This window comes from Pangasianodon hypophthalmus, chromosome 4, assembly GCF_027358585.1.
Source record: "Pangasianodon hypophthalmus isolate fPanHyp1 chromosome 4, fPanHyp1.pri, whole genome shotgun sequence".
NCBI classification, from domain to species: Eukaryota; Metazoa; Chordata; class Actinopteri; order Siluriformes; family Pangasiidae; genus Pangasianodon; species Pangasianodon hypophthalmus.
In genome coordinates, this window is record NC_069713.1 from 26,080,962 (window position 1) to 26,094,459 (window position 13,498).

At 44.1% G+C, this 13,498-nt stretch overlaps 2 protein-coding genes across 7 annotated transcripts in view; one reads left to right on the forward strand and one right to left on the reverse strand.

Annotated features, from left to right (window-relative positions):
• The window catches only part of astn1 (astrotactin 1), a 281,516-nt gene that overhangs the window by 149,656 nt on the left and 118,362 nt on the right, over positions 1–13,498 (forward strand). The window lies entirely within an intron of this gene.
• LOC117597083 (piggyBac transposable element-derived protein 4-like) lies at positions 860–7,183 on the reverse strand. Its single transcript, XM_053233349.1, has 2 exons — positions 4,664–7,183; positions 860–4,467 (listed from the first exon to the last, which is right to left on the reverse strand). Exon 2 carries the CDS (start codon positions 4,083–4,085, stop codon positions 2,595–2,597), a length of 1,491 nt encoding a protein of 496 aa, XP_053089324.1. The 5' UTR covers positions 4,086–4,467; positions 4,664–7,183; the 3' UTR covers positions 860–2,594.

The following is a 13,498-nucleotide window of genomic DNA, read 5'->3' on the forward strand; positions in this document are numbered from 1 at the left end:
GCCTCGTCGACCGACGCCAGTCGGTGGCACTGGACCCACTCCGCCATCCCTTCTGGAAGTTGGGCGATGAACTGCTCCAGCACCACAAGGTCGATCACATCCTCGTGCCACGTCCCTCAGCTAGCAGCCACCTCCGAAGCTTCTGGGCGAGAACAAACGACCAGCCGAGCTCACGGAAGGTCAGTGAACGGAAGTGCTGATGGTGCTGTTCTAGGGTGCGGCCGACCCATTGCAAAACCGCCCTTTTCAGGTCCGGGTAGTCCAGCGTGGTGGCAGCCGGTAGCTGCTGGGCCGCTAGTTGGGTTTCGCCAGTCAGGAACAGCAAAAGGCAGACAGCCCACTGACCCTCAAGCTAGCCCCATGCCACTGCAGAGCACTCATACAACGCCAGAAATGCTTCTGGATCGTCTTGCTGTTCTATCTTGGTGAGGGCGAGGTGGGGCATGGCCACGGCGGCCGCTGGGTCCGCAGCTGGGGTAACGGCCTGCTGGACCAGGCTCTGGGGCACCTGCTGATCCGCTGCTGGGGCATCGAGCAGTTCCTTAATCTGCTGCTCCTGGTCTTGGCGCAGCTGGAGGAGGGCCTGATGCTGGGTCTGGTGGAGGCTGGCGTGGGACATGATGATGTCAGCCAGTGGTGAGGGCTCCATGACGGCATCTTCCTCAGGATCCCGGGTTTCAGCACCAGCGTGACATTCTCCCAATTTCAGGGGGAAATGAGGAAGCAGGATGCAGGCTTGGGAACAACTCAAGAGACATTTTATTGTAGGTCTTACTTTCGCCTTTCACACGCACACACGTGGCTCTGTGCTGGTTAGCTCTCTCTCTTGAGGCGCTAACAGTTCACTGCAGCACAGCACACTTGTTAGTAGAATTCCCTGCAGGTGTGCATTCCTTACCACTCACCTTCTCTGGCTCTGCTCTCCATTCACAAACCAGCGCTCGACCACGCCCCCGCTTCCACAATTTATAATTTGTGTAACTTATCATTCGTCCGCTTAAAAATACCTAAATGCTTCCCGTCTAATTGAGGCGGAGGTTTGATTTGTGTTTATCTCAAAATAAAAATCTATCTGTATCAATAATCTCCAAAAACTTTGGATTTCTCAGCCAAGTTACACATAAGCGCCACCTCGGGGGTCCACAATAAAAATTAGGAAGGTTTAATGTAAATGAAACTGCAGCATGATCCGATATTAATATGCTATTATACCATCATTTCTTAACTTTGGGGATTAAATCGGTAGATATCAGAAAGTAATCTATACAAGAGAAAGTTTTATAAGTATTAGAGTAACATGAATAAGTCAGAAGATCCGGGTGTCTGTTTCTCCATATATCTATTAAATTAAAATCTTGCCTACACTGTTTTAACTCTATTCTAGTTCGTAGGTGAGAGGTGTCCAGTCCCATTGATCTGTTTGTTCCTGGATTTAGAGTGCAATTAAAATCCCCTCCTGTAACCAAATATCCTTGTAATCCTGCCAATGTTAAAAATAAACTTCTATAAAAAGCAGAATTATCCGCATTGGGTCCATAAATGTTCACCAGGTTTAGTCTGACAGAAGGTAGTTCACCTTGAATAATTATATACCTCCCCAATCAGTCGCTAACTGTGTTAATTATTTGTTAAGGTATAGATTTATGTATAAGGGTAGAATGTGAGTTAAAGGGGGCCGAAAACACTTGTCTCGGCCAGCTCTTCTTCACCATAACCTCATCCCCCGGAACTAGATGTATTTCCTGAAGGAAGACTTCAGGATTGGATTGGATATCAGGGAGAGAAACCATATTACGATATATTACCAGTCACGTAAAGTGTACTGGTACTAGAAGAGGTATGGGAAAAAAAGGGAAACATAGCGAATGAATAATAACAGCCAAACAGAACATTAGGCCAACAAAACGGTATTTCCCCAAACAAAATACCATCACCCCCTCCACTATTAACCCTCTGGTGTCTGAGGGTGTTTTGGGGCCCTGGACAAATTTTGACATGCCCTTACATTTGTGCTTTTTTCAGTTGCTTTTAAATATATTAATGGCTAAAGTCTGATAATGCTGTAATCAGCACAAACTGGGCTACAATAATATGTGAGCAGCATGTTTATACATGATTGTGTTTTTGAGAAAACAGCATTTATGCGTGGTTAGTGAAAAACTAAAATTTTTAAGTCACTGAAATAAGGCCATAAAACACATACAGAACATTGGTTCACAAGACTTTCGAGAACTGGATCTTGTAGCCTAGATTTTTTGCATCAAAATGATGTGATAATCATCTTGTTCACTCATTCACAGTAAACAATATACTTATTTAAATTTTCTAAGACACTTTTTGTTTCGAAAGGGCATATGCAAGAGGGCGTGAATGATCACGAATAATAATGTGATTGACACCTAAGAAGACAAAGACCCGCATAATGACCTGCATAATGAGCCGTTGAGTCAGGAATGTGGCTGAGAGGGAAGTGCTATGAAAAAGAATGTGAGGACAAAAGAAATTTATATATTTTTTGTTTGTAGTTTATTTAGAATATAGTAAAAGCCCACTCTTTGAAGCCCACAGAATTGAACAGCTATACATCTATACAGCTATACATCTTTGTGCCACTCTAGGAAACAGTTCCTTTTCAGCTGAACACACAAGTGAACATCACATGCCTGGCATTTCCAAGGAGTGTCCTGCCTCTTACCATGCTTTGCTTTGCAAAGCACACAGATCTGGCGACCAGCAGTGGCATCTGAGGCCTGCTCAGCTCCTGGAACTGGCACATGGTCAACACTGGTCCGCTTTGGTGTTATTTTCTGTGACACGCCACAGAGCTCTGCAATTAGTTCTTCCATAAACTCCTTGTGGCTCATGGTGCCGTAAAGCTCTTTGTGTACAATAAAGGCATTGGTGGCAGCAATGTCCAAGAAGTGTAGAAATAGCTTTCTGTACCACTTCATTGTTTTGTGCTGTGTGGTGTAGTACTGTAACAGCTGATCAGACAGGTCAACACCCCCCATGTGCTGGTTGTATGCAGTCACAGGTGCAGGACATGGAAAACTCTTTGTCCTCCATCCATTTTGTGTTTTCACCCTCCTCTGCACAGTGTCTCCTGTATGAGCAGCATGGATGGTGGAACAGACAGACACCTCTCGTGTGTCCATCCATTTCACAAACACAAGATGTCCATCTCGAATCCACCTGATGGAGCCCCTCATAGATTTTTTGGTGAGTGAGTTAGCTGCATTCCGAGGGCAATCCTTCCTGTTGTCTCTGTAAGTCCCACATGCACCAAACCTCAAAGCAAACAAGTCTGTTAGAAGCTTGGGACTAGTGTAAAAATTATCCATGTATACATGGTACCCAGAGCCCAAAACTCTACGGTCCAACAGAGATGTCACAGCATCATATGACAGTCCATGGCCTGTGGGAAAGTTGTTCTTTCCTGTGTACACAGCAAAATCTACAGTATATCCATTTGATGAGTCCGCAAGAACAAACAACTTGAAGCCCCACCTGGTTGGTTTGGCTTTCATGTACTTAGTCATTCCTGTGTTTGCTTTGCATGCCACCATTCTTTCATCCACTGCCAAATTTTGTCTCGGATGATAGATGGCCTTACATGCATGCCGGATAGTGTCCATGAGGGGTCTGATCCTGAAAAGACGGTCGTGTTCAGCTGTGCCTCTCTTTCGGTCATTGTCCTTGTCTGCATCTGGGTGACTCATGTGCAGATTCCATGAAATGGTGCGGTATCTGTCCCTTGACATGATTGTGGCAGGAAAAGGAACAGAGAAAACACTATCCTGCCGCCAGTAGTCTCTGATGGACCTCAACTTCACCATGGCCATGTAGAAGAGTAGCCCAATGTAACAGTACAGCTCACTGATGCTGACGTCTGTCCATTTATATTTATGGCCCTTTGCACGTGCCCTGGCAGCCTGAGCATTGGTGTTTCGACACAGAGTTGACACAGCAGTTGAAGAAAAAAACATTTTGAAGAGACTCATGGGAGTGTGTGCCTCACAGGGTCTTGGGTCTATCTGTGGTCCAGGTTGCAGTGTGGGCAGGAATCTCAGAGCCTGTGGAGCCATGTCAACATCAGTCTCTGTGTTCCATGACAGAGTGGGCTGCTTATCTGCTTTGGCTCTCTTTGCCACAGGTTCTTTTTCACTGTTTTTCTCACGTCTGAAATAAAAAAAGTAAGCATTAAGTAAACAAATAAACTACATTATTAACATTATTGTGATGTTCACTGATACTAGTACTAATTTATAGAAAAAAAGAACACAATTACCACATAGCAAACATTTTACCATACAGTAAATAAATCACAAATTAACATCTGTAACATCTGTTAAATAGTGAATGCACACTTGCTGTATAAGATTCTGAATGGAGTTGAAAACTGAACAATACCTGCATCCACTTCCTGTGCGAGATGCAGGTGAAGGCGAGAGTGGTGTATTCACAGTCCTAAAAGAATGTTGTAAACAACTGTTAGCATTTATTTTTGGTATATGAATACTTGATGAGAAAACAGAATGCCAATAACAAAGAAACTATAGTCTAACACTATCAACCACAAATAATATTACCATATAGGTAATTTTTATATATATATAAGGGTTACCAACATTTTAAATGATGAAGGTAATAATAAAGGGCTTACCCGTCAGGAATGATATCCTCCGCTGGGTCCACTCGCTCTTCAAAATGCAAACGCTCGTCATCCGAGTCGCGCTCTTCCTCTGAGGAGAAAGTAATCTCTTCGTCGCTGTCCAGAACCAGCCGGAGTGCTTCTTCACCCGTGTAGCGTGCCATCATCCAAACGCGCAGAAAAAAGTGAGTAAATTCTGTGATGAAGCTTGCCGTTTTATGCCATTTCTCGGGGGCGTGTACATAATTACCTGGCTCACCTCAGATCGTTTACGTATGAACAGCGCGCTCAGTGCGAGGCGGGATCACATTAGCGATATTGAGGTGAGACAGGAGAAACTGTACCACTCCTTACTTTCATACGGATTATATAAAAAGAGATTATTTGTTTTCGACTTGAATTGTTTAATTTAAAAGTAGACAACTCAAGCTTTCTATACATATATTTCTCATGTCTTTGAGGCAAGTATTCGCTGAGATTCAGGGTGTTTTATTTACGTGTCTGTGAAGAGAGGTGACAGAGACGGAGAAGACAGAGAACGCACCCTGTCTGTTTTCTTTATTCTACAAAAGCACAGCATTTTGTTGTTATTATGAGTGTATACAAATAAAAGTAGATCCTTTACAGATTCGAAAGATGTATTGCTCTTATCTGTACGATCAAAACTGACAGAGTAATTTAAGTTCTTTTCGGCGTTATCAGGAGAAGATGCCACAAAACGCGCCGGCGCGTTGGTCGACCCCAGAGGGTTAAACACTCCCCAAAGGCTTCTTGAGAAAGCCTGATTATGGAACCTTGCCCGCGAGCTGTTCATGGTGAGGAACAGCTTGTCTGGTCACCGGAACCAAATCCCGCAACAGTCAAATTAGTGGATTCCAAATAAGAAATACCTTCCTTTAAATCCTACTGAGTACTGTCCTTCAGATCCTGCAGAAACCTCACCATCTTAAGGGTTGTCGAATGTATGGCGCTTTCTGTTATATTTCACACACAGAGTAGCTGGATGTAAAATGCTGTAACATAGTTCAATGATGTTGAGATCCCCGAAGATTGTTCTTCACCGCATTGAACCGTTTCTGTTTCTTGTGAAGTTCAGCTGAGACAACAGAAAAGAGCATAAGCTTTCTGTTGTCCAACATCACTGTGCCCTTTGGTCTTGCTGCTCTCATGGTGTGTAGCTTAGTTTAGAAACTTAATTATCACGGCTCTTGGCAGGGAGTCATATCGGTCTTCAGTGGTTCTACTGATTCACTGTCCCCTCTCAATTATAAGGGGACCAGGTAAGTTTTCTGGGCCGAGTATCTCAGGGATCCAATTCTCTAAAAAGACACACATATCCTTCCCCTCTCTTTTTTCTGGAAGACCCACTAAACGTAGGTTCGACTAATAACTACAGTTTTCCAGATCATCAACTTTTAAAGAGAGAAATTCGATAATAGTTTTCATTTTTGCATTTTGAATTTGCAGCTCTGAGGCCTTATCTTCTTGTTTGCTTATGCGATCCTCAGCTTCTGTGTCCTGTGTTGTGAGAGCTTTGAGGTCCCCCTGTACTCCATGAATTGCCTGTAGTAATCAGTTCAGTTTTATTATCCTTTGTGTTGTTTTAATCCATTTAGGAGGATCGACTTGTGTCGTAATGCACCAGAGTCTGAATTGAAATCGCTTTATCAAAGATTATTGGGTTAATGGATAGAATTTTAGTAAGTGTTTGCTGTGGGACTCCAATGCATGTCCGCTCAGCACCGCGCCATTATATTGGTTGAGCCGAAATGGTTATCTTAAATGTGGTCAAAGTGGTAATTGAGTGAAATTTGAGTGAAGAATTAGGCGTCAAATCCAAGCTGTGTGCACTGAGCAGCTTTACCTGTAGGCAAAATGCCACCGCTGTCTCCACAGAGAAATAATGGCTGCACCAGTGCAAAGCAGTTTTTCTTCTGATCATCTGTAGACGGCTTTTGCTGTATAATAATTCTGCAATTAACTCAGTGTTTCAGAGGTAATAGTGGAGCAAGTAGCAATGTAGTGTTAAAAACAGGGCAGGATGTGTTGATGTGTTAATTAATTTTCACTAATGTACAGCAGAACATATTTTCTACTTTCTGCCTACATGTCTTTTCTCAGAACTTGCTGTAATTTCAAAGCATTCCCTTTTTTAAATGCCTTTGCACTTTTTGATACAAGCATTACAAGATATCCAGATTCCAATTTTCATAGTAATCACAAAGAAAATCAAAATTTAGGGCCCAAAGACTATATGTATGTGTGTATATACACTCATTGTCCACTTTAAGAACTACTTTAGGAAGACCTGTGCACTTTCCCATTTATGCAGTTGTCCAGTCAGCCAATCATGTGGCAGCAGCATGATGCATAAAGTCATGCAGATACAGGTCAAGAGCTTCAGTTAATGTTCACATCAAACATCCCAATGGGGAAAAAGTGTGAACTCTGTGACTTGGCATGGTCGATGGTGCCATATGAGCTGGTTTAAGTATTTCATAAACTGCTGATCTCCTGGGATTTTCACATTCAGCGGTCTCTAGAGTTATATATATATATATATATATATATATATATATATATATATATATATATATATATATTCTTATAATTCTTTTGTTTTTGCTATACACTGAAGACTTTTGGGTTTGAGATCAAAAGATGAGTATGAGATGATAGATTAGAATTTCAGCTTTCATTTCCTGATATTTACATCTAGATGTGTTGAACAACTTAGAACATGGCACCTTTTGTGCCAGACCACTCAATTATTGGAACAAATAGTCTTAAAGTAAATAACACTTAATATTTGGTTGCATATCCCTTGCTTGCAGTGACTACATCAAGCTGGCAACCCACTGACATCACCAAATTGTTGCAATCTTCTTTAGTGATGCTTTTTCAGGCTTGTACTGCAGCTTCTTTTAGTTTTTGTTAGTTTTGGGGGTTCCTCCCTTCAGTGTCCTCTTCAGAAGGTAAAATGCATGCTCAATTGGGTTAAGGTCTGGTGATTGACTTGGGCAGTCTAAAACCTTCCACTGATGAAGTCCTTTTTTGTGTTGGTAGTGTGTTGTGGGTCATTGTCTTACTGCATAATGAAGTTCCTCCCGATTATATTGGATGCATATCTCTGTAAATTTGCAGACAGGATATTTCTGCAAACTTCTGAATTCATTCTGCTGTTACCATCATGAGTTACATGTTAGTGTGCCCATTCCACAAGAAGCCTTGCAAGCCCAAGCCATGACACTACCTCCACTGTGCTTGACCAATGAGCTTGTATGGTTTGGATCACGAGTAGATCCTTTCTTTCTCCACACTTTGGCCTTTCCTTCACTTTGGTAGAGGTTAATCTTGGTTCCAGAACTTTTCTGGATCATATCTGTATTTCTTTGTGAATTCATATCAGACCTTCTGCTTCTTACTGCTGATAAATGATTTGCATCTTGTGGTGTGGCCTCTATATTGCTGCTCTCAAAGTCTTCTTCAAACGGTGGATTGTGATATTTTCATCACTGCACTGTGGAGGATGTTGGTGATGCCACTGACTCTTGTTTTTTTTCTTTACAGGTCTCACAATGTTTCTGTCATCAACTGCTGTTGTTTTCCTTGACTGACCTGTCTGATGTCTGGTTGCTGGTACACCAGTGGTTTCTTTCTTTTTCAGGACATTCCTTTTTGTTGTATTGGACATTGCTTGTGGAATGGCTCTGATAGATTTTCTCTCTTTTCACAGCTTCAGAATGGCTTGCTTTTCTCCCATAGACAGCTGTCTGGTCTTCATGTTGGTTTATCCTTTTTAACAGTAAATGCAGGCTTCACAGTTTAAATCCAGGCCTCAAATCAAGAGTACACATTCAGAGCTATTAATTGTTTAAACAATCAATCTAACAGGGCACACCTGGGCAACAAGAAACACCTGTCAGTCACGTTCCAATATTTTTGATCACTGGAACAAATGGATGGGTTGAAACAAAAGGTGCCATGTTCTAAGTTCTAAGCACATCAGATGTAAATATCAGGAAATGAAAGCTGAAGTTCTGATCTATCACCTCATATTCATCTTTTGATCTCAAACCCAAATGTCTTCAGTGTATAGCAAAAACAAAAGAATTGTATATGTATAAAAAAATACACAAATGTTATCAGCAGTGATAGTTGTGGACCCACGGGGAAGGTTATGTAAGTCTGAGAGTTGTGTAGTGCAAGCCTGGCTTAGTGTTACTGTCAAGGCCGGGGCTCAAAGCAGGTCGGCAGTGTGGGAGCCACAGGGGAGACGAAGCAATGCTGGGTATAGCGGAGTGCAGGCAGACAGGGTGAGAAGTGTACCTGGAGCAAAGGAGATACAGGGTTACACAAAAGGCAAAGCATGCAGAAGCAAAAGGCAGAGCAAAAACACAAGGAGGCCTTAGCGTTGGTACCACATGGGTAGACAGAACGATTTGGCAACAAGTGACTAGAGAACTGGGGTTTTTAAGTCCTGCAGGCTGATAAGATGATGAGGAGCAGGTGCGTTTGCTGATTGAACGGTGGAGCAACACACCGAAGGACACACACAAGCACAAACAAACAGGAAGGGAGGGAGGGACAAACACAGGAAACACAAGGAAAGGGAAAACAGAGAAACACAAGGAAACGGGAAAAAACTGGAGCCTTGGCCAAGATCATGACAGTACTCCCTTCTCAACGGGAGCCGCCAGGCGACCTGCCAGGTATGCCAAGATGGACCCGCTGGAAATCCCGAATGGGAGAGGCATCCAGGATGGAGGAGTGGCACCTAAGTCCACTCTTTCAGTCCGTATCCCTCCCAGTCAACCAGATATTGCAGGCCCCACCCATGATGGTGCACATCCAGCAGCCACTTGACGGTGTAGGCAGGGTGATCATCAATGAGCTGGGTGGGTGCAGGAGGATTGGCTGGAAGGCACAGTGGGCTGACATTGACCGGTTTTAGCTGAGAGACATGAAAAGGGTGTGAATTTTCATCATTCTAGACACAGGGGCTGGACATAGGGAACAGCAATGTCATTCTCCATGAACCCACATAACATTTGAAAGGGGACATAATGATAGCTGTGCTGGACAAGGAGTTGTGAGTATATTCTATCCAGGATGAAGGGTTACTAGCAGTGACACATCGATGCACTGCTTCCAGATCCTGGTTGGCCTGCTCTGCCTGACCATTAGTCTGAGGGTGGAAACCGGAGGACAACCTCACAGAGGCACCGAGAGCATGAGAGAAAGATTTCCAAACTTGTGAGATGAACTGGGGACCATGGTCAGAGACGATATCCAGGGGGAATCCATGCAGGTGGGAAACATGATTGACCAGGTGGTCAGCAGTCTCACAGGCTGTGGGAAGTTTGGGGAGACCCAAAAAATGCACTGCCTTGGAGAAGCAGTCCACAATAGTGAGGATGCTGGTGTTACCTTGGCAGGGAGGCAGTCCTGTAACAAAGTTGAGTGCGTTGTGTGACCAGGGGTGACTGGGAACCAGTCTCAGAGTGGAGAGCACTTTTCTTAAGATTCCTCTCCTCTTGCTTAGACCTCTCAGCGCTGCTTGCTCAACCCAGAGTGCACTTTGTGATATGCTGGTTTGAGAAACTGTGAAATAAGCAGTAGGTCTAAGGTTATGGCATTCAAACATTGTTTTAATGAAGTTGCAAACCTTATATATAAATGCACAGTAAAAATCAAAGTTAAAAACGAAGAGGGAGGAGAAAGTGAAAGGGAGTGTGGAGAGACTGAGAGAGTTAGATGCCTTTTGGAATCTTAAGCGGCACATTGCCAGAAAGCATGAGGATGGGCTACACAAACATAAATTAAAAGTAAACAAACATAAATTAATAAAATTAATAAAAGACACAGCCTGTAACAGAACATCATAAAAATATCATAATTTTTATCTCTACTACTGTGTTTGGGGCATTTATTCAAGCAATGTATTACAAAAAGCATCGAGTATACTACAGAGAAATTTCATGTCGGAGCAGGATTTGAGTGAACTTACCAGTGAGCATGAGTGGTACATGAGTGGAGCATTTGCTTGGGCTGTGAGCGAATGAGCAGAGCGAAAATGCATAGAGCGGAATATTGAGCGGAGTGCCACACTGCTCTGCTTCGCTCACATGGTCTGCTGGCAACAGGAAGGGGACAAAGCAGACCAGCAGGTGGATGGTGAGAGGCTTTCCCACGGACACACACTTAGCAGGCAGAGATGAAGGCCTGGGTGTCTGGGTCCATGGTTGGCCACCAGAAGTGTCGTTTCAGAAGGTCTAGGGTGCGACTGGTGCCAGGGTGGCAGGTGAACCGAGATGAGTCAACCCACTAGAGGATCAGGGAATGCACAAACTTAGGGACAAATAAACGGCCAGGGGGTCCATTACCTGGATTGTATTGGGTGCGTTGGGCTTCCTTGACCACTGCCTCAATCTCCTAACTGCTCCCACCACGCAGGAAGAAGGGAAGATAGTATCAGGGCTTGAGGGAGCCTTTTTGGAGGCGAATTGGCGGGAGAGGCCATCGGGCTTGACATTCTTGGGACTGGGGTGATATGTGAGTATGAAATTGAAACGACCAAAGAATGGAGCCCAGCGTGCCTGACGTGAGTTCAGCCGCTTGGTGGTTTGCATATAGGCAAAATTCTTATGGTTAGTCCACACAATGAATAGACCCCTTGAGCCAGTGTCTCCATTCTTCCAGGGCTAGCTTGACTGCCAACAACTCATAGTTCCCCACATTCTAGTTGCATTCGTCTGGGGACAGGCGGCAAGAGAAGATGGCACAAGGATGAAGTCTTTGGTATTGAGCTGAATGTTGGGATAGAAATGCTCTAACACCTGAGTCCGAGGCATCCACTTGAACATTGAATTGCTGAGAGGAATCTGGCTGGACCAACACAGGGGCCGAGGTGAATAAGTTCTTGAGCTTGGCAAAAGCATTATCTGTCTCAGGGGTCCAAACGAATGCAGTGAATGAACATGTGAGTTTCAAAAGAAGTGCTGCCACACAACTGTAATCCCTGATGAAATGGAAATAGAAATTAGCAAAGCCCAGGAAAAATTGTAACTGTTTAAAGTTGGTTGGTTTGGGTCACTCAGCCACTGCCCAGATCTTTTCAGGGTCGGTCTTCACCTGCCCATTCTCAGTTAATGTAGCCCAGGAAGCTGACAGAGTTGATATAAAATGCATACTTCTCTGCTTTTATGAACAGTCTGTTCACCAGCAGTCTTTGAAGAACCTAACGGACATGTATGGCGTATTCAGAGGAGATACAAGAGAAGATAAGGATATCGCTCAGGTACACGAAGATAGAGAGGTTGAGAAAGTCTCTGAGGACATCACTTACGAGAGCCTGGAATACAGCTGGGGTGTTGGTGAGGCATAAGAGCAGGATCAAGTATTCAAAGTGGCCAAGCGGTGTGTTAAAGTCTGTTTTCCACTCAACTCTCTCTCTAAATCTGACCAAATGACCATTTCTCAGGTCCAACTTGGTGAAGATCCTAGTCCCCAAAGAGGTTGATGAGAGGTAAGGGGTATTTATTCTTAATGGATATGTTATTTAAGCCACAGAAATCAATACAGGGACAATAGTATAGAATAGAGGGTGTGGTCTATCTAGGCCATAAAGAGGAAGCCAGCGGCAAGGGGGGAAGAAGAGGGCCAGATTATGCCAGCAGTGAGGGAGTCATTAATGTACTTCTCCATGGCCTCTCTCTCACGACTGGACAGGTTGTACAACCTACGGGATGACAGGGGAGTTCCAGGAAGCAAATCTATAGCTCAGTCATACGGACAGTATTGTGGCAAGGAGAGGACCTGTTCTTTGCTGAAGACCTCACCCAGGTCATGGTATTCAAAGGGAACAGCAGACAGATCAGGGGGTTGCAGGACTGGTGGAGCAACAGTGGCCTCTGTAGGGGGAAGAGCAGACTGCAGGCAGGAGGAATTTCAGAATGAGTTCCAGTTAATTATCTTTCCCGCTGGCCAGTCAATGTATGGATTGTGTAGTTTCAACCAGGAGTGTCCTGGGAGATTATGTTTTGTTGGATGTAATCATGGTGACTACCAGAGAAAATCAGTGGAGTGGTACAATGAGTAATACGAACCAGAAATCTTCCATCCAGCACATTCACAGTGATGGGTGGTTCTAACAGTTCAACAGGAATATCATCAGTGCCAGAGTCAATTAGAGCAAGCAGAGGAAGGGAGCGCTGATTTAGACACAGTGTGGCTTGAATTTGCATGTGGAGAAGAGGCACTGAAGAAGAGGTAGTTGTGGGGCTACTGGTGAGCCCCCCTCTTTTGGCCAAAGTTGGCAAGTGGCAAGGAAATGACCAAGCTGAACACAGTAAATACACTCACCCGCTTTCAATCTCCTGTGAAGTTTTGCTTGAGTTAGTCGGGCTCGATCCAGCTGCAGGGGTTTTCCCTGGAAAGAGTGAGGATGAAAGAGCCTCGGGGACTGGGTTGTAACACTTTCCTTAGTTCTGCAGTGAAAGGACTATAAAGCAGACAGAGCAGTTTGGCCCTCCCAGATAGCCGTGGCCCACGCCAAAGCATAACCCCTTAAAAGCCATCAGGTAAGAAATCTTAGCTTCATCAGTGGAATATGGGAGTGGTCGCTGGCCAAAAACTAGAGAACACTGGAGTAGAAAGGACTTACATTTTCCCAGATCACTGGAGTTCAGGGTCAGGATCATAAGCCTCACATAGTGGGTGAGAGGCCAGGGTTGGTAGTGGTGGTGGTGCTGCAGGAATAGGCTGGCTGGACTGGAGACTGGTAAACAGCTGAGCGAGTTGAGAAAAGAATAAACAAGAAAAAATGGAGCATTGGCCAAGATAATG